Below are 23986 nucleotides of genomic sequence, written 5' to 3' on the forward strand. Positions count from 1 at the left end.
TGAAGTATGAATCTATACTTGTATACCAAGCATGTGGTGCTTGTTTTAAACCATACAAAGCTTTGTTTAGCTTGTATACTTGATTCTCCTTCCCCTCCATAAGATAACCTTCTGGTTGTTCAACATAAACTTCTTCTTCTAGTACACCATTCAAGAATGCACTCTTCACATCCATCTGAAAAATCTTCCAATGCTTCTGAGCAGCTAAAGCAATAATCATACGTATTGTATCCAATCTTGCAACTGGTGCAAACACTTCTGAGTAATTTATTCCTTGTTTTTGTCTATATCCCTTAGCAACTAATCTTGCCTTCAATCTATCTACTTCTCCATCTGATTTATATTTAGTTTTGTAAACCCACTTAACACCTATTGCTTTCTTTCCTTGTGGAAGTTCAGTAAGCTCCCAAGTATTATTATTCTCAATAGACTTCAACTCTGCATCCATAGCTTGTATCCACCCTTGTTCTTTGGAAGCTTCTTCATAACCTACAAGATCACAATCTCCAAACAAAGCAAAGTTAATCACTTCATCATCAATATTATCATCATCTCTTGTTAACACATAGTCATTCATTCTTGCTGGTGCAACAATATTTCTTCTTGGTCTTGTATTTTGTTCTTGTTGTGGTGCAGCATCAACTCTAACTTCTTCTTGATGTTCAATAACATCATTCTTATTTCTTATTTCTTATTTCTTCTTCAACTGTAACTAGTACTGTTCTGACAGTTTCTTTTATTGTTGTAACATTCTATCCCATTGTGAATCTTCGTCAAAAATCACATCTCTGCTAATGATTATTTTCCCTGTTTCCGGATTATAAAGTTTGTATCCTTTTGTTACTGAGCTATAACCAACAAGAATACACTTCTCACTCTTATCATCCAACTTCTTCCTAAGTTCTTTAGGTAAATGTACATATGCAATACACCCAAAAATTCTCAGATGTGTTACACTTGGTCTTATACCTCTCCAAGCTTCTTCTGGTGTCTTATTATTCAAACTATTTGTAGGACATCTGTTAAGTAGATATACTGCTGTATCAACTGCATAACTCCAGAAATTCTTTGGTAAATCTTCTGTTCTTCTTATAGTTCTAGCCATCTCCATTATAATTCTGTTCTTTCTTTCAGCAACACCATTCTGTTGAGGTGTATATCTAGCAGTTAACTGATGTAGAATACCATGTTTTTCCATGAAACTATGAACAATAGTATATTCTGTTCCTCTATCAGTTCTCAATATCTTGATGCTCTTACCAATTTGTTTCACAGCATATGCTTTAAAACTTCTAAAAGCATGAAAAACATCATTTTTTTTGTCTAAGCAAATACACCAAAGCTTTTCTACTAAAATCATCAATGAAAGTTATGAAATAGTTATTACCTCCATGTGATGTAACTTCAATAGGACCACACAAGTCACTGTGTATTATCTCCAAATGTAGTTCAGCTCTTCTAGCTTTGTTCAGTGGGAATGGATCTTTGTGCTGCTTGCCAAATATACAATTCTCACATCTTGACTCTGGAAGCTCTATCATTGGTAGACCTGGCACCATCTCCTTCTTAGATAAAACTTGTAAACTATTAAAGTTTACATGACCCATTCTCTTGTGCCATAACCAACTATCATCATGCACATGAGAACTGAAACAACTTTCCTTCTGATGCTGAATATTCAAAGGAAATAATCTGTTTTTGGTCATCTGTACTTTTGCTATCAGTCTTCTTCTTCTATCTCTAATGAAACAGATACCATTGTAAATGTTCATAGAGTAACCTCTCTCAGATAACTGCCCCATGCTCAGTAAATTCTGATGTAAACCAGGTACATAAAATACATCCATTATGTATGCCTTTGAACCATTCTTAAGAACAATTCCTATTCTTCCTTTTCCCATAACAGGAATTGTAGAACTATTACCAAACTTCACAGTTGATCTTACAGACTCATCAAGTTTATCAAATAAGTCTTTTCTTCCACACATATGATTGCTACAACCAGTATCTAAGTACCACTTAAGTTGAGGTTGTTCTTCTGCAGTATGACAAGCAAGTAGCATGTTTTCAGCTTTCTGTTCTTCTTCTTCTTCTTCTTGACTCTCAGCTATATTTTCTTTGAAATTGGCTTTGTAGTTATTTTTTGTTGTCTTTCTAGGCTTTGGACGATCAAAAGAAAAATGTCCAAAATCTCCACAATTATAACACTGAAGCATTGCTTTATCTACTGGTTTTCTTCCCTGATAACCTCCATTATTTGATATTCCTCCATAATTATATCTTCCCTGATAACTTCCATTATTTGATCTTCCTCCAGAACTAGAATTTCCTTGATTGTTTGTCCATCTGACTTGGCTTTGTAAAGCTTGTTCTACTGGTTTTGCAGCAGCTGTTTTTTTCAAGTAATCTCTGTTCATAAGCTTGTAAAGAACCTAATAACTCATTAAGAGTCATAGTTGCAGCAATGTTACACTCTTCTATAGCAGTTACTTTTGCTTCAAACTTCTCACGCAAACTTATTAAAATCTTTTCAACAATTGTTGAATCTTCAATAGTGTCACCATTAACTTTCATCTCATTGACAAGATTTAATGTCTTTGAGAAAAAAATCTGATATTGTTTCAGATGAATCCATCTGTAACAGTTCATATTTGCGCTTCAAAATCTGTAATCTCACTTTCTTCACCTTGTCAGACCCTTTGTAATAGTTTACCAAACCATCCCATGCTGCTTTAGCTTGCTTAATATAGATAACTCTATCCATGAGAGATTCATGAATACCCTGATGAAGAATATAGGTTGCTTTAGAGTTATTCTTCATGTCTGCTGTTACAGAAGTTTGTTGTTCTGCTGTTAAAACAGCTCCTGCTGCTGGTTCATCGTAACCATCTTTTACTATATCCCACACCTCTTGATATATAAAAATATTCTTCATCTGTAACCTACAGTGCTCGAAGTTTTTACCTTCAAACACCGGTACCTTGATTGAACTTAAACTTGTCATCTTCTTATTCTCAACAATTCATACCCACATCCTAGAATCTGATACCGTTGCTCTGATACCAGATGTAAAAAATCTGATATCAAAGACTTAATGAACACAAAACGTAACTCAAACAATTCTCTCTATTGATATAATTCAAACTCATGGATCAACAACCTATATATATTGTTTAACAGACTTGACGACTAAGAAAAAAATTTCCTAATATAACTCAAACTCTAAACATAAAATTCTTCTAGAAACTCAAAACTTTAAACAAATTCCTACGCCAAACAAACTCCTCCATAACAAAGTTTCCTAATACTGTCACCTGCCAAATATAAACCAGTTTCCTAAAACTGGTACCTTCCGTATATAAAACATCATGTTCACACTATAAACATGTTCACACTGTAAACCAGCTTAGTTTCCTAAAACTGATACCTTCCATATATGAAACACTATGTTCACACTATCTTGGTTTAACCTTCAACAAATTGTTCTCGAACTTTATCAACTAAGACGTTACCGTTTGAAAAATCATCACACTTCTTATTGGTAAATGACTCAATTATGTTCATCAAGATTTTTTTGAAGTTAAAATCATCAGACACACAGACCCAAGCTCTTTTATGAAAGGAATTATTTATCGAGTCATCTTCGTAGACCATCCGAGCAAGTGTGGTTTTTCCTAGTCCACCCATACCCACTATGGAGACGACATAAAGTTTCAAAGATGACGATGACTGATATTCCTTGACTGCAGTTAACATGTTTATTATCGTAGACTTATCATTATCTCTTCATATGACGCTTGATTAATTTACCAAAGATGAAATCAGTCGGTTTTGTTGCACAGTGTTGGGATCATAAGTGTTAACTTCAGACGCAGGAATGAACGAATACTTTTTCATCTCATCACAAATATGATCTAGCCTTGTGTTAATATCTTTTATTTTCTTACCCATCTTGGAGTTAAAGATAACTGGGTTTGATGATGAAAATGATTGCCGTACTTTATCTCGCTTGCGAAGCTGTTCCATTTGACGCATGGCTTCATAAGAAAACTCGTCCAGAACCTCATCAGCGTCATACATACACAACATCATTGAGCCTTTCAAACTAAAGCTGCACGAGCTTAGATTTTACTTGCTGCTCCTCGGCATCAGTTGCCATAACCGCGATTGTCTCCAAAGTACCTTTAAGTTTTTTCAGATCACACGGGCACCCCAAGCCTCATTAATCTGTCCGGAAACAACAGAAGTCAAAGTTTTCAATAACTCGGTTACCCCGCGAACAAGTAACTTTTCGGCTGCCATGATATTAGTGAAGAATGAAAATTAAGAAGAAAAAAAATGGATGAGCAACTCAGTTAAACCAAGAAAAGAGCAAATTGATTATGGTGTTGAGGTTTAGGAATTAAGTTTTCATAGAAGATGGAAATTATGCAAAATGATGTATAGGGTGTCCTGTGGAATCTTAAAAACGCGTTGAACGAGAGACGTGCGCCATGTTTTTTGGTTCTTTTCTTTTATTAATGTCCCATTTGCGTTGATTAATCGAGAAAAAACTATTTTAAAATCGAGAGAAAAATAAAGAATCCAATATTTTCATAATTTCATTGGCTCATAGTGATTATTAATTTCCTCAAGTGAGCTGTATATAGCCAATTTATACTTCTCAACTTTGATCTTTTCTATTACTCCCTCCGTTCCTTTTTAATAGGCTGAATTCTATAAATAAATGTTTCAAAAAAAATAGGCTGGTTTCTTAATTGGGAAAGTCAAATGTTACTTTAATTTTTTGGGAACACTTTTCTCTTAACTTCTTTTGATGACAAGTGTCATGTGGACCATTTCACTTTACTTCTTTTGCTGACAAGTGTCACGGGGACCATTTCACTCCACTTCTTTTATTGACAAGTATCATGAAGACCACTTTCAATGATTAGTTCTCTTTATTTCCTTAAATTTCTCTAAAAACAAAACCAACTTATTAAAAAGGAACGGAGGGAATACTAAAGATTCTAACAAGGTTTCATTTATCATAGAAAATGACCATGCATTGTTGTTCTTCCTTGTCAGATCCAGTTGGAGGTGCAGCAAGCATATTCCAATCGATGTCATCAAGCAATTTCTTTCGCTCTCTATAGACGGCCTTGGCACTGTTGTACTTCGATTGGCATTCAGCTACCTGAATTTTTGCTAATGCACGGCTAATAGAATTCTCAAAATTCTCATAACCTATGAGCAGTGCCTAGTGTATTTGTGTTATTATCCGGACGTATGGTATGACCATGCTACATGGCATGCAGATAATGGCTCTATATGGTAAGAAAACTTATGAGAGCCTTTCAGGGGATGGGGTGAATGCAAGTGCACACATACAATTTATCCGTTTAAATACCCAAACTGCACTATCATATCTTTGTTGCCTGATGATAGGAATGCCGTTTGAGAGGAGGGTTGTTTACATGATGTTGTGTCAAGGTACAGTTTTATGGGTCACGACAAAAAAAAAATTATGGGTCACGACAAAAAAAATGGTGCGTACAACTCGCACCATCAGTGGCCGCAGGGCTTGCACAACATCAACTCGCACCATCACCATCAGGAACCTGTTATTGGGAGGGAAACAACAAATACGAGGAGGGAAATATTTTTTCCAAATTTTAGTCAATGCTAGGTCAAAGACAAATAAACAAAAAATAAGTAAGTGCTTTTATAATACCGTCGTATCCTTAGTACACTACTGATTATCTTCTCCGTCTAAACCCTAACGTCAATCCAATCTTGATCAAACCCTAACCTCAATCCAATCTTGAATCAATAGAGTTATACTAAATTATTGGTCTTGAAGAAAGAAGCACCCACCTTAGTCATTTGATTTGGAATAGATCATAGCGTCGGGATTTCAAAGTTCAAACATATGTTGATCAATCTTTTTCAATTATTTATATCTTATTTCTTTCTTTCTTATACTCCTGTATCATTTCTTTTTCAAGATCATAAATTTTATTTGCATAGTGCAATCATATTGGTATCTGATTTTATACATCGTGTATCATTCTGTATAGAAAATGAAATCATCTTTTTTTTTTTAATAAATAAACCAGGCTTAATCCTGGAGATACAAACCAAAGTTTGTTGCAGTTACATCTTGCAAAAGCCTGACCAAAAGGGGATTAATTTGTGGCTCTTTCCACTGTGAACTGATCTTGTGTTCAAGGCATTGATCAGCTAACATTCTTGGTAAGTAATTTTCAGACTCTGGAACTAGACTAAGTTCCTTGATCATTCTAATACATAAAATAAACGTTTTGTTTTTTCCTGGATGCACTTGATGAGAGTTCTTCACTGCCTTTCCTATCTGGATTTTAATAGCTTCAAGGACTTTCACATTGTCACCTTCAACTTCTACCTGCGACTGTTTCAGTTGACGTGCCCAAAGGATTGTCATGGAAGCTGCTTCCTCCTCTATGTCTTCTTCTGTGCTTGCTTCAAAACTTCTGCATCTTGCTTCAAAGAACTTTCTTGTATGATCAGACAGCATCAGAGCTATTCCTCCCTCCCTAAGGTGACTTCTTACACTCACCGCTATGTTTAACTTCACAGCTAATAAGGTATGAACTATGGACTTGTGGTGGGTTCTAATTTGTATCTTAGTATCTAAGTATTCAGCTCTCCTACTCCTTTTGCTACAACTCACCATATTGGTAATTCTATTTCCTGATCCGCTAGGGTTATGCTTAACTTTCCTAAAGACCAAGTCACACCTTGTCTTCCAAATTTCCCAGTAAGTAATTGCCAGTATGTCAGCCCATTGTATTTCTCCCTTCCTATCCACCTGTTCTCTGTTAAACCAATCCTATAACCAACTATAAAACACAATTTGGTTATTAGTATAGACAGAAGTACTGATTCCCATACACCCTACAACAGCAATAATGAAATCGCAGTTCATGAATATATGAGTTAAGGTCTCTTCCTCCTTCCCACATAGCGGACATGTCTAATTGATGTAAGGCAACACTCTTTCCACTCTCTCATTTAGGGGCAGGATAGAATGGATACATTTCCATATAAAGGTTATAACTCTCGGAATCGTATTCATTCTCCATATCTTGCTCCAAAATTGCTTCAACTGATTGTTTTCTGGTTGCCCCCTAAGCATAATTTTTTTGTACATCGACTTGATTGTAAATTTTCCACTTTTCTTCAACTTCCATCTGAGCTCATCCTTTTTTCCTTTATGAATTTTGGTTCGTATAATTTGTTGACAGATATGGACCTCAAAGTACATTTCCAATTTGTTCTCATCCCACTCCCATCCCTCTTCCGATTTTTCCATTATTTCCTCCACATATGTGATCTTGTGACTATGGTTGATTGGTTCTACAAGCTGATGTTGTTTCCCATTGAACCATATTTCCTCTCATACTCTTATTGTTTTACCATCTCCCACTCTCCATTCCATATTCTCTCTTATTTTCCCCAATTCACGCATCAGGTTTTTCCAGATCCATGAGTCCTTATCTCCACATTTGTAGTTGATGTTCAGGAGGCTAGACTCTGGGAAGTATTTGCTCTTGTAGATAGAACCCCATAATCCATTGGGTTCTTTCAACAGTCTCCAACTAACCTTGGCTAACATTGCCGAGTTGAACTCTCTTAGATTTAAGAAGCCCATTCCACCCATACTTTTCGGAGTACAGACCCCAATCCAAGCTTTTAGAAACACCCCTTTCTTACCGTTTTCATTCTTTCCCCAGAAAAATCACGTTGCATTTTATCAATGCATTCAGTTACAACAACTGGGATCCTAATACAGTTCATCTGGTACATTGGCACAGTGGACGAAGATGCATGTATCATAACACCTTTGCCTGCGCAAGACAAGGTAATTCCTTTCCAATTCTGCAAGTTGCCCTCAACTCTGTCCAAAATAAACTTGCAAGACTTGACTTTGGATGTGTGGGTAAACAGTGGGGAACCTAGGTATTTGTCATTAAGAGAGATTTTTTTCACACCTAGTGTGCTTAGGACTTCATTCATTGTGTTCTGATGGGTGTTTTGACTGAAAAAATCCCCGACTTTTCCATGTTTATTAGTTGACTTGAAGCTAGGCTAAACTCGTTGAGGATACTCAAGATATTTTCACTTTCGGATTTACTAGCCTTACTGAAAATCAAGAGATCTTCTGAAAAAAGCAGATGAGATATGGATGGGGCAGTGGGACCAAACTTGATTCCATGAATCAAGTTTCTTTCCTCGGCATTGGAGATCGCTCTAGACAGCATTTCCATGCGTATGATAAAAAGGTAGGGAGATAGTGGATCTCCCTGTCTCAGCCCTTTAGAAGGGCTAAATTGCTCACAAGGTACCCAGTTTAGGAGCACCGAAGCAGACACCGTACTGATGCATTGGTTCACTAGATTACACCACTGGCTGCTAAAACCTAGTTTCTCCAAGATTTATCCTAGGAATTCCTACTCCACTCTGTCGAAAGCTTTCGACATGTCTATCTTTATCCCCATAAGGAACTCCTTTCCTCTTTGTGCTCTCATTGTGTGAATCATTTCATGTGCTATGAACACATTGTCTGAAATCTGCCTCCCTTTAATGAAGGCAGCCTGGTAGGGAGAGATGATGCTAGGAAGGAACTTTTTTAATCTGTTAGCTAAGATTTTTGACATGATTTTATAGATTATGTTGCTTAGACTAATGGGTCTATAGTCACTTGCCGCTTGGGGGTACTCAATTTTTGGAATGCGAGTGATAAACGTAGCATTTAATTTCTTTAGGATGAACTCTGATGTAAAGAAGCTCTCAATCATGTTAAACACCTCTTTGTGCACCACCTCCCTATTCATCTGGAAAAACTAGGTGTGAAGCCGTCTGGACCCGTTGTTGTGTCTGGTTCCATAGAGAAGACAACCTTCCTTATTTCCTCCATAGAAGGTGTCTCAGTCAGAATCTCATTATCAGCTTCAGTAATAATTGGTTGGATGTCATCCAAATAACTACTTTCAGAATCTGGATTAGAAGTGGTAGCCACTTTTTTGAAATGTCCAGTGATGGTTTCAGCAACTTTTTCAGTTCCTTCCACCCAGTTTCCTAAGCTATCTTTTATTGCTTCTATTCTATTCCTCCTAAACCTATTTACAACTTTCCTATGGAAATATCATGTGTTTCTATCTCCTAATTTGAGATCTTGTTCCCCACTTTTATCTTTCCAAAAGCTTTCCACTACCTTATACCAATGATCTACCTCTCTTTCACACTCTCTAATCACCTCACTCCTATTTCTAAGGTTATTGTTGGAGCTAGCTTGTTTTAATTTATTCTTAGCTCTCTTCAGGTTCTAGTTGATGTTAATAAAGGAATTTTTATTCCACCTATAGATCTCCTGCTTAGTAACCTTGAGTTTCTAAGCTAGTTTATGAGCTTTGCTGCCATTGACCTTCCTCTTCCATGTCTCCTTGATCACTGCTATGCATTCTGGTTCCTTGAGCCAAGTGCCCATTACTCTGAAAGACTTGTTCCCCCCTCTAAGAACATTTTGAGAGTTGAGCATGATCAGAATGTGGTCAGACCCCATCCCCAGCATGTGTGTTTGCAATATTGTTTTTCCCACTCCAACTCCCATTTGCCATAGCCCTGTCTAGCCTAGCTTTAGTTAGAGCCACGTCCTTCCTTTTATTACTCCATGTGAAGGGGTATCTCACAAACCCCAAATCATTTAAATCTGCCATCTCCAAACAATATTTGATTTTGTCTGCCTCTGACTTGTTAAAACTTCCAATGCCTTTCTTGTCTTGTTCTATCAATGTAAGATTCAGATCCCCTATCAGAATCCATTGTTGACTCCTTGTCCTAGCCATTATAGCCATGTCACTCCAGAACTTGTACTTCTCATTCCAATCTGAAGGCCCATACACACAGTATAACATACTCTCCTCCCCAGTTACCATATTCCTTATGTGACAATTGATTAGTTTTTTGTTGTAAACTCCAACCCTTAGATTTGTACCTATTTTCCATGCCACCATAAGACCACCTGATGCACCGATAGGTTCTACCATGAAGCAGTTTTTGTATCCTAGCCTTGTGATAATTGGGTTTACAACTGACCTGATGTTCTTTGTCTCACATAGAAATAATATGTCTGGATTTGTTTCCTTGATCATGTCATTTAGGTACTGTTGGGTGAGTGGGTTTCCTATTCCCTGGCGGTTCCATGATATCATTCTAACATTTCCAGCATAGTGCATGTAATGGTTGTTGAAAATATGGAATTTAAATGCCTCAATTAAAACATGCTTCATACTGTTTTTTAGATGTGCATTCTGGTTTCTAGAGGTGTAACATGGATAATGTAGCCTATTGTCATGTGAAAACTTGTTGAAATTGTTGAAATGAGTATGTACCTGGTGTCCAAGACTGGATAGCGTATCCGAGTTTGTCTGCATGATTCCATGTATGTCCCTAGATGCCTCCTCTGGAGCCAGTTCATTGTACTGGTCCGAGTGCTGGCCGGTGACTTTAGATCTGTTTTCTGTAGAGTCTCTGATAGCTTTGGGATTTGTATCAGTTATTTTACTCTTGCTGTTGTGTTTTCCAGTTTCTCCTTTCCCCATTTGGAATTCAGACCCATCATGGAGCAGCTGCGGCATTCCCACAGTTTTGATATTCATCATTCTTTTGTGCCCTTCATTCATGTCTTCCGTATCATCTACATTGTGCTTCCTCTTTGCTAGAGGTGGTATTGGGTTGTTGTCATTTACAGCTCTTGCTCTCTGTTTCATTGGAATGGCTTTTTTCTGGTTTGATCTGACGGTTTTGTAGGGGTTTTTGTTGGTATCATTCATGCTCTCATTGCAGATTGGTGTTGCGTTTTTCATGATGAGTGGTTCATTTGATATGGGATCTGCTGGTTTTGGATTTAGGCTTTTTTGTATTTTTGTTGTGCAATCCGTGTTGTGAACAGGTTGCTTAATTTCATTTATTACTAGCCCTGTGATGCTCTTTTGCATACTCCAATTTGCCTCCATCTTCATATCTTCCTTAGAACTCTCAACATAGGTTTCCTTCCCTTTTATGTTTGCTCCCAGAATTGTAGTACCTTGTTTTACTATTGCCAAATTCTTCACTGCATTCTCCTTTTGTTTCACCCACCCATCTGATATCTTTGTGTCCTTGTGTTGTGAGCTTTTTTCCTTGTTATTTTCTTTTTCCACTATCATGGCTTCTCCTTCCTCTTGCAGAGAAGAGTTATGTTTTTCCTTCTCTACACTCACTCCATCCCCAGTACCTTCCTTCCCCAAAGAGCTAGTTCCCTCCCCCACAACCAATTGCTTCTGCAATTCCGGGTTAATCCATTGCCTACTTCCCTTACAATGTGATTCCGGATGATCCATAATGTTGCAATTTGTGCATAAATTTCAAGGCAGGCAATCATATTCAAAGTTGATTATCGTCTTTTCCCCTTCCTCATCAGCAGCAACCATCCTAAACTTCACTTTATTCTTTACCTCAATCTTCACCTGGATCATAACATCTTTCTCCAGTAAGTTGTTGCCCATCAGAATGACGTGTTTTTTGTATTCCCCTGCACTGTTGACTACTTTTTTCAGTGCTTCCATAGATGTGTAAGCAATGGGTACATCTATGGCTTTCAACCAAAATAGTTCATGTTCCAAAATGATCCATCAGATGGAATTCCAGTGATTGGTATTTCCGCTATAGCAACTAGATCACCTTTAAAGAGCCATGGTTTGAATTCTTTGATCTTATGGAAATCAGACTCATTTTTGCATTTGAGGATGAACACATTCCTGTACTTCTTATGCTTGTATGGTCATATCATCATGGTTCTTGTTAGATTCCAATTTGCTCTCACAAAATTGATGTACTCCCATTGTAACACTATTCTATCGACACAGATTCTACTCATCATCGTCAGCTTCCAGTCTATTTCATCCTTTTCTAGGATTTCTTTGTTTATAATCACTACCTCAGACTCATCATCATCAGGTAAATTCAATTGTTCCTCCATTTGATTTGATAAACTAGCCAACTCCTCCCCCAATTTACTCATTATATCAATCACCCACTCCTTTTTCTTCCAAAAAAAACTGAGCTTGGAAATGTTAACTGATAAATTTTGGATTTGAAAATTTGGGTAGTACCAGGGTTTTAAGAATAACTTCTCTTTTTTCCTTTGAGAGAAAACTGTGAATTTGGGCAGCTGTGTTACTATTGGGTAAGAAATTAACGGTGCCTTTGTGATGTGTTTCTCTGGGGTTGTACAGCCATTAATGTTCACTTTTTTGCAAGCACGAGGCGCCAGTACTTGCCTGCATAGGGCATGGGTTGGGTTGGGTTGGTTATTTGGTGTAGGGGTGGCGTGTCAAGATTTTGGTGGTTGGGGCTTGTGGGGATATGGCCAGGAATGGCTAATTTTTGTAGGTGTGGCGTGTTGGTTAGTGGCTGGCTGTTCACACTAAAGTTTTGACATGACTCACCGTCTTTCAATGGACAGATGGGGTTAGTTTGTAGGGTGTAGGGTAAGGTCGTTGACAAGACTCTGCAGAAACCCGATCTCTTCACCAGCACCTCGCATCCACTAAAATGCTCCTGCCCCGAGAACCCATCTTGGATCGGATACCGATACCACAAGCCAAACAAATGTTTACGTCCCGGATAGACTTTCCAATCTAACGGACCTCCAAGCACCTGAAAAGAATCAAACAAAAATGGTGAGACCCGTATGATGTTTGAGATGACCCGAAAAGGTAAAAGGTGGGTTTCAGTTTTTTGTTTGCCGGAGCTAGCGCCAGAGTTTGTACTGGGTTAATCAATGCGGTAGAGATTGGTTTGAATTGTTTTCCCTCTCCTCGAAATATAATCTTGTATATCAACATCTTCCTTCTACCACTTTCTTTGTCTTCCTCCTGGTATATTTCCTCCCCTCTTTTCTTGTTAACCACCATCGTTTCACCGTAAGAATGTCTCGCTTTATCCACGGAGTACTCATAACCAACCAGATGAGGGAAGATTTCCTCATTGACAGGGAACATTTCTATCTTGATCACCCTGCCCGGGACCACAACTGCTCGTGCCGCTTATTTGAACGCTCTTCATGATGTTCATCAACTTTACGGTCACTTTTCCGATGATGAAGAGAATGAATATTATCCAGCCGATGATGCTCTCCCATCTGTTGATATTGGGACCGTTGGTGCTTTTGGTCCTCCCAAGAGATTTCTGTTGCTCCCAAAACAACTGCAAATGGCTCCTATGAGGCTGGTGATGGAACTGAAGTTGATGGTTCTAATCCTGATGGTGGAGTTGTCCAAGTTGGTGTCGCCGATGTTGTTGTTTCCAATAATAGAAGACTTTTTAAACCTGATCCAGAGCCAAAGGAAGTTGATGTTGTGGTGATCTCTTCTAGTGAGGATGAGGCTTGAAGAAACTTGCTTGCTTGCAACCTTTTCTATTCCTTTTTTAACTTTCTTGTATCTAACCAGTGAAACTTTGTCTGCCTGATCTCTTTCCTTCCTTTTCATTATTTTTTTGTTTTTGTTTATCATACGAGAGTAGAATCGCTAACGAACAGAATCACCACACGTACAGAATCCTTAACAAGAACAGAATCACTATCGAACAAAGAACCTATACAAGATTTTGTTTTAGCATTTCTAGTGGAGGCACGGATTTCCGAAGTTTGAACCGACTGAACTAAGACCTGTTTTCTCAACTTCGGGTAGATTGATTCTCCATTAATCTTATCATTTATTTTTTCTCCATCGACAGACAATAACTCAATTGGGTCTAGTAGATGAAGACCCATCAGGCAAAAGATATACAAACATCGAGAAACTAGTCATGGCTATGAAAGTTCTGGAAAACGAGACTAAAAACTGCTACTGTGAAAATCCACAGGTAATTCCCACATGTATTTCATGTTTGTTGTCCCACATGAAATCATCTCGTATGATAAGATTTGTGAAACTATCTTTCGGGGGAACAAGTGTTTTGAGTTTTTTCACACTCGAATGGGGGTTTGTTTAATTGATATTTTTATATTTTAAAGCGTCAAATCCCCTCCCCTCCTCTCCTCATAATCCTTCCCTCCTAATAAGGGGACTCAACATCAGTTGACATTGACACTCAGCCTCCGCAATGGGAGGGCTACGAAGTCAAGCTACAGATCCCTTACGCTTGACTCAATGCCAGTTAACCTCGTCCTCTGCAATATAAACCAGTTAACTAAAGTTTTGCAAGCAAAAATAAAAACATCCGTTGTCTGTTTTAACTCTTCTCCTCCCAGCCAGGGATAAATGAAACTTTGATATCCTAATAACAATTTTGAAATCAGGAATGGGTTTCTTAAAATTTCTCTCACTCAGATTTGAAACAAGGGAAATGTTTGAATGGAGGGGGGATTTTGTTTCTACATAATTCAATTGATACTGTAGAAAAAAGTCATGTAGAAGACGGACGATTGGAAATGAGAAAGAAAAGAGAGCTTCAATGGAAGATTAGTATTCAGCTCTTGTTGATTCATAGGGGAATCTAATGGAATACATGCAGGTTGGAATATATTGTTTTTTATGGAATTTGTTGGACTGATTTAGAATTATTGTTTATTTTTTGAGATAGAAATCACAATCCTATCTAACAACATTATTTTTCTTTACAACGGGACTAGAAGAAATAAAATAAAATGAGTAATAATTTATTAAAGTCCATACAAAATAATTGAATTTATTCCTGGCTAATTCTTAAGCTAGATGATGGCACTGTCTCTATCCTCAGGAATCTAGTTCGCAATACTCGTCGGCGAAAGAGAGTGACTGATCCATAATATTATGCAAAATTCGCTTGTTAACTTGTTGATAAGCTCCTAAAATAAAAATATCCTCATCCTTACCGAAAATGGCTAAACAAGCGGTTTCAAAATTTTGCATCACAAAATTCGCTTTGTAATCTGAAATAACATAATCGGCCTTCTCAAAATGAAGTGTTAACGAAGGAAACATAGCAGTATCAAAATTTCTCCGTAGACGAAAACAAACTTCATAACTGTATACGTTGCCAATATATTCAACTCCGAGCTCGTTAAAATGTGCCTTCACCAAATTTGCGACTTCATGAAAATGACCTTTATACATCAATGATAGTGGAGTACCGGAATCTATGATACAACCGCCTGTTCCTCGGCTGGTATTAAGCTTGAAAGTACCTCTTGGAAATCCTATTCTCTTTGTACCTACACTGATATCTTCCAGATTTAAGTAATAAAGCGACGTCTGAAATTTCTCAGGCACAACAATGGGAGTTGTGTGTACTATTTGGCCTCCGTGTCCAATCGTCGCATCTGCACCAAATCTTAAAAATGTATCCGATCCTTCGATTTTCTCGTTATACGCCTCTAAGCAGTAAGAAAATTTCCCTTGTCCAACAGGACCTAATTGGCTTATAAAAGACCATTGTCCTGATCCTAGACCGAGTATTCCTGCAATAAGATCAGGTTTGCCAAATCGGTGATTATTACCCACATCCCTATCGAAATTCTGTTGGACAAGACCACAACCCATCTGTAATTGAAAACTTTGGAAGCCACTTGCAGTATCGGAGCCTAGAGTGAATATTTCTTCGGCAATAACACCATATGTATCTGATCCACCCCCATAGGTTACTTGGTAAGTGCAATCACCATCACGAGTGCACCTATCTCTGGTGCAAAAAGGATGCGTATTACAACGAACAATACGAAATGTAGTTGACGATCTGGCAGGATAAAGTGGCATATCTTGTTTGAAAGTTTTAGTAGCACCTTCACACTGAAGCCATGTTTGATCACTACCTGTATCAACCATTAAATAATAATTCATGAATGTTTTCTGTTGGCCGGGAAACGTACCTAGACCAACCATTGCAACATAAAACGACTTTAAATCATAAACTACGGGTAAACGTACAGCATCAGGATTCATGGAGTGTGTTGCATTGCTCTGGAGTAATATTTGTGACTCCATAGAACGTGCTTTAGCTTTAGATTGTTCGACGAGTCTTTGAAGCCTATCGTCTGGTGTTAGATGATCACCTTGATATAATGGTGATTCTTTGGAGTCTATATGAATCATTTTGATACTAAACCCTTTCTTTGGATTCACAGCGATAACCGAGTTTAATAGTAGTGAAATATGAGTAATTGTTAGAAGAAAAATAAAAAAAGTTCTCCCCATTTTTGATCTAAAACTGACTTTCATCTATGTGCAACTTTAAACTTAAATTTATAAAGTGTATTGATAAAATAAAAATGTTATTTTTCTGTTTTAGAAAATAAAGAAAATATTTTCTTATTAATGCGTATCAAGGCTGTTACCCCTACAAAAGGTCAGTCAAATCTTTCGATATCAAGAATATCGAGAAAAAATCTTTATTGTTTATTTATTTTTGTCATAATTTTGGTAAATAACAACTATAATCACCTTACAGAATTTTGAAAAATATTGGCCGGCGGTGGAGCCAATGAAACTTAAGGGAACTGTTATGGACAGAATTATTCAGCCTGCTACGAAAACTTATGAGAGCCTTCTGGGGGATGGGGTGAATGCAAGTGCACTGGCACACATACAATTTATCCGTTTTCTGAGAAGAACTAGAGGAATTGAAGCAGCTCGCAAGTACTTCGTAGATGCTCGTAAATGCCCAAATTGCATGTATCATGTCTTTGTTGCTGCAATGATTGCATTTTGTCAGGACAAGGATCCAAAGTTGGCACACAATGTCTTTGAAGCTGGTTTGAAAAGATTTATGCATGAGCCTGAATACATTCTCGAATATGCAGATTTCTTCTGCAGTTTAAATGATGATAGGAATGTCCGTGCTTGTTTGAGAGGGCCTTGAACTCGCTCCCACCAGAGAAATCTGTAAAGGTCTACACCCAGTTTGAGCAAACATATAGCAATCTGGCTGGTACTTTGAAACTAGAGCAAAGGAGGAAAGAAGCTCTTTCTTGAACAGGGGAAGATAGATCCTTAGCATTAGAGGCTTGTTTACATTGTTGGAAAATATAGGGTACTAGTGGATGAAAAAACAGAGATCGAAAAGAATGTTATATCACTGGAGCTTTAAGGCCTTGCGATTCTTTTCAGCAATTATTTCAATAATTCCCAAATAATTGACGAGTACAACAATATTGCTTTCAGGATACAATGAAGCCCTAACAACGTAATTGGATTCAAAAGTTGTACTTCCCTTGACCCAACTAAGAACACACAGTATTTAGATTCTGATGATGCTTAAAGAGAAAAGAAATCAGATGTTTTAGATATGTTTTCCATTGTACGAATGAAACCAAACCATCACTATTTATAGGGAACTCATGCCTATCGGAGATGCCTCTTCACTTCCAAAAGACACATAAGGTGTCTATTGAGAATGGTTGTGTCTTTTATGAACCATCACACCTATTAGAGGTGTCTCTTCATCCCAACTAACATTCATTGTGTTTATTCAACACAGGACACTCCCGCCGTAGCGGCAAACCAAAAACGAAAACCCTTCTATTTTCTATGTTATTGAAAACATCCAACATACATAATGTTGTGTCAAGGTACAGTTTTATGGGACTCTGGCCATGCTCATAAAGACCTGGATTATTTGGCGCGTCAAGAGTGGCTTGTAAAAAACATCAATAAGAAGGCCGAAAAGTTAGTTCTACCAAATGGTGTCAATGATGCAAAAACATCTACTGTACCTGTTAAAGTGAATTACCCAGATACTTCCCGGATGATTAGTCTTTATCCTTTTAATATACAAACCATGTATTTAGCTTGTGGAATGCATTACTTGCTAACACCACAGAACTCCCAGCTGCTTTAAACTCTGTATTACCTGCTCTTGCTGCACCTTTAGTTGGGTGACTGGGACAACAAAATCACTTGATGAAATTCTGGAAGTGCTTCCTTCAGCTTTGGCAGCATTTGTTAGAAACTTGCCCTCTGTTGATGGGCCTGCGCCGAAACATAATCACTTAATTTTTGCCAATATATTGATTCTTCATCCGTCAAATCTATTGATTCTTCATCCGTCGTCTCAAGTTCTCCCCCAACATAAGTACCAGAGTTTAGAGAAACTAAGCTTTCAAAATAAGTTTCAGCGTTCTTGAATGGAACATTATTGATTTTTAGTTCTAAAGCCTTTCCATGCTTTGGTTCATTCAAAACTAGAATATTTCCAGTCAAGAGTAGAATCTCGTCGTTCTTCAAAGACCGCACAAGCCTAAAATATTTTTGGTCGATGATAATACTCTCATGGGCCACGACATAACGCTTAGTCCAAGATTCCTGAATCCCATAATCAAGCATCTCCCATACTTCAGAATGAACCTTAACACCATTAACATCTGAGCTGACAAGTAAGCAAAGGCACCCTTGCAACACACCCTATACACAAATCCTTATTCATCTCCCTCTCCAGGATATGTCTTGGTAGTTGCATTTCTTTGAAACTCCCATCACAATATCCAAAGAGAGTAATAAACAGTTGTCTTGACCTAGCGCTAACCAATGAAGGGTTCCATGAACAAGGACCCCAGATGTTTGAAAATGAACAAAACGATAACATACAGTTTGCCCGATTTTCCATGAGTTTGATGCTAAAGTATAGACTTGGATTATAGTATTATCCTTGCTAGCTTTTATACCTATTACCAACTTGTAATTATCAGTCTTGTGATCATAACCAAAACCATGTACGCAAACATTGTTTATACTAATTTCAACTGGTGATTCGGGCAATCCTTTATATTCTTTTGTGGCTGGGTTCCAAAGACAGAATAAACCCCTATGATCATTCAAATCAATCAACCCATATGCAAATTATACCATTACATGAACCCGAGAATCCAACACAATAACATGACATGAATGGGTGCTTCATTTCGATAGCATAATCTTTGATTTCACATACTGATAATGATGGTAATGAATCATAGCCTATGGAGTATAACTGAGTAATTCCATTAACTTTAAGCATGAGCATAGGGTTATTTTTCTGGATAGTAAGTTCATGGTGCAATTTAACAAAATCAGAGGCTGAGATTAGGGCATACCAATTCTTGCAAACACAATTACAAGCTAACAGTGATTTCACTGGTAATCGTAAGAGAATTTCATAGTATATCTCTTCTGGAATTGCTGAGAATTAGACAAGTGAAAGTGTGGGGAAGGCTGAAATTCTGAGATGATTCCTCTTTTAATTCCAATCTCATTTGGAACTTTTTACTTACACCTCGTTCACATCACTCACATTTCTCCCTAAGGCCGGTTCTGGCGGAGGCCGGCTAACCCACTCATATGTCGTGCCAGGCTAACCCACTCATATGTCATGTCAGGTGGTCTGGCAAACCGGCCTAGCCACTATGAAAAAATAGTTAATCGATCGAGTTTCTATCGTTCGGTAGAGACTGCTGCACCTACCGGTCTACTCTACACTCTAGCCTTTTAGTCTCTACCGAATGATGGATATTGAACCTCCAACGACTCATTCTCTATCGTTATATGATTGTGAGTTTCAAACACAAAATTTACACCAAATTTTTACATTATTTTTTTTTATTTTTTTTTTCAAAATAATTCAAATGGCAAAGTTTGAATCCCAACTAGACTTGGTTACCCGACTTGATTTTTCGGGAGTGGTGCTTGAAACTGCTCTTAGTAAGATATGTGACAGCTATAAAAAAATAGCTAAAAGCCAAAGAACTCTACAAATATTGGATATTAACCAAATCAAACCTCCAACCAAGAAAAGAAAAAGAAAAGTTCAAGACAAGGAAAATTTGAAGGAAACGAAAAAGATAACAAAAGAAACTCCGTTTATGAGCGTATTTATTAGAAGTTCGGTGAAATGAAATATTTGCTTTCTACACATATAAAATATTTGATATTGTACAATAACTAATGCATGGAACACGTGTTTGGGGTTACGCTAAATAAGCAAAGAGACAGTGGTCTGAATCTCCTTGACAGTGGTTCTGAAAGTATTATTAAGTTTGAAATTGGATTGGAAGTGTTATCGGGACCAGATGACACGGAGTAATTCGCTTGAGCAGACTAAGAATTTCACTCCTCTTCAATGGAGTGTCATGTAAATAAGTGAATCATAGTGAAAACCCAACTCATGGATGTATGTCTTATTAATGGCTGAATCATGCAAAAATTATTGTGTTCGTATTTACTTCCATGTTATGTGCTCACCATTTGTAGTGTCTTTGTTTTAGATCTTAGATCTCTTTGGGATGTAGTAGCATACTTTTAGCTACTATATTTTGGCTCCAGAAACATGGACTTGTTACATAGCTGTTGTTCAATAAAAAGAAAGTGAATCATTTTGATAATATTATCGAGAAGAAAAAAGTGAATAATTTAGGGTTGTTCAATTTCAAACCTGCCTTAGTCTAATCAAAAAATTGGTCGGTCTTTATTGTTTTACCTTTTTGTCTCGAAGATTTAAATGAGGATTAATGATCCTACTTACACCTCTGATCCTATTTATATTTATAATTTAATTATTAAGGAGTATAATTTAATCCACAGTTTAGAAGACGAGATGATATAAATGTTGGTTGCATGAACTTTGGTTTTGCATTTCATAATAATATGTATAAGGTTGTTCGAATTTTTGGGAGAATAGATCATATTTAGGATCTAATGTCTGAGCCATAGGGATATTTACTCTGGGATTGGAGGTTTCATTAGGATCTTATGGGCATTTATGTTGATGGTGTATTATGTTAGGTCTCATATGGTTTATAGATAATTATGGGTCCTGATTTAGAAGATAATCAGTTTGATTTGATTTTTTTCTACCCTTTTCCATCGAATTTGATTTAAAACAACCTCTGGATTTAAAGCAGTAATTGTCTCTTTTACATCAAGATGACCTCGAAGATGGCGATAAGAATATAATAATTATGTTCAATGATATGGTCGAGAAAAAGTTGTTTACATCTTTGAAAGATTCTGAGAGAAATCTGTTAGATTTAAGTCCATATATTGTGAATGAAAATCATGAATATTTTCGTTAATGAAAAATCATCGAATTTTGTATTGGCATGACAAAAGTTTACTCAACTCTTATGATATTCTCACTGACGTGGAAGATACACTCTTTGAGGATGAAAAAGATATCAACCATTGTTGGCTACCCCATGTTCATTCTTTCATATCCTTGAAGAATTCAACCAAACACTCTTAAATTTTCAGAGGTATTTTGTAACTGAAACCTTGTAGTTGCAGGAAATCCTACACTACACCCCTCACAAGATTTCATTAACATTCAACTCATTTTAGATTAACAATCTTAATTTTATTGATGAATCTTTGAACAATCTTACAAGAAAAGATAAAGGAATCAAGAATAACCACTGCTCTAGATTTTCTCTCTCCTATTTACTTGCTTCTCACTCAGAAAAAGATCTCTCCTTTCCTTTACAACTGAACGACTATTTATAGGGAATTACATAGTGGATGACAGCTAATCTGTCCTTTATTTTCGGATATGGCTTGCGACATTCTCGCAACCTTAAAAATGTTAATCTCGCAAACTCTCTTATTTTCGCAGGACCATCACATTTTTCTCATGATTTTAGCTGACGTCGTTTATTATGTCATTTCTGAAATTGTTCTGCGACGCTGTTGTGTTGTTGATAATTTCGCTGAGGCATTATTGCTGCGATATTCTGATCCTACATCTTGCCTCTTCTCATATCTTCTCTGCGAAGTAGAGAACGATGTGAGAAATGTCGCAGCTGTTCATCTCTTCATATTCTGCATTTATCACACATATCCTTTCTTCCATCTATTTCTTGACACGTCTTCTGTAACCGCTGCTTTTTAACCGCTCACGTCTTTTCGTATTAATGGTGTTTATCTCTTCGAGTAAAAAAAATCTTCTCTATATATTCTTCTTACTCTTCTTTCCATTTTCTTTTTACTTTCTATTCTCTTTTTATTCTCTCATCTCTGCAACTCTATTGTTCTTCCATAAATTCTGCCATTGCAACTTTTTCTTCTTTCTTCTTCTTTTAATCTTTTTAATTTCTTCTTCATCTCCATATTGTTCCCTCTGTAGATCTTCACTGTTCGTAACTTTCTTCCTTTTTAATTTTTACGAATTAATCTTCCTGCTGGTGTCTTCCATGGATTCATCGAGGTTAGTTTTCTTTTTTCTTTCTCATGGGTTTTGCTGAAATTGATCTTGCTTACTGCTTTATTTAATGATGTTGCTTATGTTATTCCCATACTGTTGTTATTTCAGCAAAAACGCCTCTAACACCAAATTTACGTTTCAGAACCCTAATATTCCCAAATCGCAGCATAAGATTGTTGTACACAAAAGAAAGTCTGTGAATCATAAGGTAGTAAGAAACATTATTCTTTTATAATAACAATATTGTTGCCTCTGTTTCTTATCTGGATTGTAATTCGCAGGGTGATAAGGATGTCAATAAACCTCTCAATAAATCTCGCCCCCTTAAAACCGTTGAAATATCTATTCCATTCAACTTACTTATCTCTTCTAAATCTCCTGCGACATCTTCGCAAGTTAAACCATTATCTCCAATTCGCGAAAAGGCTGCCTCAGATTTCATTTCTTCAACTGACCTTTCAATGATTGAAACCCCCCTTATTGATCCTTCTGTGAATGAAACTTATTCTCCTCCTATTGATAATGTTTCTCAACCTTCTGTCATGGCCAGTTCTCTACCTGAGCCTCTTCCCTTTTCGAAAGAAACCATGGAAGGAATAGATATTGCTTTCAAAGTTTTATCTGAGGTCCTGGATGATGGCAATAAGTCTCTTATTGATCCTGTAAAGTCTGGTATTTGTGAAATTCTGAGTAAGTCTTTTTGTTCTGACAGAGCTGCTTCGCAAATAGCCTTGGAAAAAGAGTGTAATGCTCTTCGTCTCGAAAATCAAACACTCCAAAATGTTTCGCTGGATCGTGACAATCTTCGCAGGAAGAATGGTGAACTGAGAGGTATGATTTCCTTATCTGTGTCTTCAATTTTCCTTTTTAATGATTTTATCCTTTCCATATTTAATTATCCTTGAAATCCCTCTTTCGCATGTTAAGTCTTAAACCAGAAACGAATAATGGAGAGATATCAATTTGAATCTGCTGTTGAGGAAGCTCGTGTTGATAAAGAGATTTTGATGGATAAATATAACCAATTAGATAACCTCTATTCATACTCTGTCGATCATATAAATAATCTTACCAATGAAAATACCCAATTAGTTCGGAGGCAAGATTTATTAAGTAATGAAATATCTCGCCTCTCTTATTCTTTAACTAAAGCTAATCTATGGATGGAATCTTTATCAGATGAGAATAAAACTCTATCTCAAGAGAAGCGAATTTGTTTAAATAAGACGGCGATATCTTCGCAACAACTTAGCATCCTCCAGAAAGTATGTGATGACCAAGAACAATCTCTTCACTCTTTGAGAAATGAACTTAAAGAAGTAACAGAGTCATCTATCGCTGAAAGAGATACACTCATTCAAGGTAGAATAGCTTTAAGTGTAAAGGCGAATCAACTTAAAGAACAATATTCCAAATTAGAAGAATCTTATTCTTCTCTTGCGAAGAAAAATGCCTTTCTTATTTCTAAAGAGAAAAATCTTCAATCTCGACTTAAAGGTTTAGTTGGAGATAAATTTGATGATGCGATGGACCCTTAGGAGAATAGTTGTCTGACCTTGATTCAACACCTTATTTCGCAAAAGGAAGGTAGTCATAATAGTTTGACTTCCTTAACTATCTTTTCTTTGTCATATCTTTTTGAGTTCTTCATCTTACTGAAATTTTGTATTCTACTTTTCGCAGAGTCTCAGAAAAATCTTCATTCCTCCATTTCTGTTTTGGAGGCTAAATATGCCAAAATTCGCAAATAAAATGCACTACTCGTCTTTGTCCTTAC

At 36.9% G+C, this 23986-nt stretch overlaps 3 protein-coding genes across 4 annotated transcripts in view; all 3 read right to left on the minus strand.

Annotated features, from left to right (window-relative positions):
- Positions 1-4188: 4188 nt before the first annotated feature.
- Positions 4189-14014, minus strand: LOC113284429. Of its 2 annotated transcripts, none has more exons than XM_026533886.1 (2): positions 10413-14014; positions 4189-4227 (listed from the first exon to the last, which is right to left on the minus strand). In XM_026533886.1, the coding sequence occupies exons 1-2, from the start codon at positions 11400-11402 to the stop codon at positions 4195-4197; spliced, it is 1023 nt and encodes a 340-aa protein (XP_026389671.1). In that variant the 5' UTR covers positions 11403-14014; the 3' UTR covers positions 4189-4194. The 2 variants fall into 2 exon arrangements, with proteins under 2 accessions (XP_026389671.1, XP_026389672.1); XM_026533887.1 differs by lacking the exon at positions 4189-4227 and adding an exon at positions 5512-5600.
- A 787-nt stretch (positions 14015-14801) lies between these two features.
- Positions 14802-16136, minus strand: LOC113280629 (aspartic proteinase nepenthesin-2-like). The gene has a single exon (XM_026529232.1). The coding sequence runs from the start codon at positions 16134-16136 to the stop codon at positions 14802-14804; it is 1335 nt and encodes a 444-aa protein (XP_026385017.1).
- Positions 16137-17746: 1610 nt separating this feature from the next.
- Positions 17747-23986, minus strand: part of LOC113280630 — a 37126-nt gene continuing 30886 nt past the window's right edge. The window contains exons 2-4 of the mRNA XM_026529233.1: positions 18119-18408; positions 17893-18011; positions 17747-17755 (exon numbers count right to left, since the gene is read on the minus strand). Coding sequence (XP_026385018.1) covers positions 17747-17755; positions 17893-18011; positions 18119-18408 — 418 coding nt within the window. The remainder of the gene's footprint in view (positions 17756-17892; positions 18012-18118; positions 18409-23986) is intronic.

This window comes from Papaver somniferum, chromosome 5, assembly GCF_003573695.1.
Source record: "Papaver somniferum cultivar HN1 chromosome 5, ASM357369v1, whole genome shotgun sequence".
Classification (NCBI taxonomy): domain Eukaryota; kingdom Viridiplantae; phylum Streptophyta; class Magnoliopsida; order Ranunculales; family Papaveraceae; genus Papaver; species Papaver somniferum.

What these genes read in the sequence shown, in the direction of transcription:
- LOC113284429 (XM_026533886.1), bottom strand. Translation starts at nt 11,402, where the DNA reads ATGGATCATCCGGAATCACATTGTAAGGGAAGTAGGCAATGGATTAAC. An exon ending in TATCCAGTCTTGGACACCAG is followed by an intron (nt 4,228 to 10,412) that starts GTACATACTCAT and finishes GTTTCCGGACAG; the next exon opens with ATTAATGAGGCTTGGGGTGC.
- LOC113280629 (XM_026529232.1), bottom strand. Translation starts at nt 16,136, where the DNA reads ATGATTCATATAGACTCCAAAGAATCACCATTATATCAAGGTGATCAT.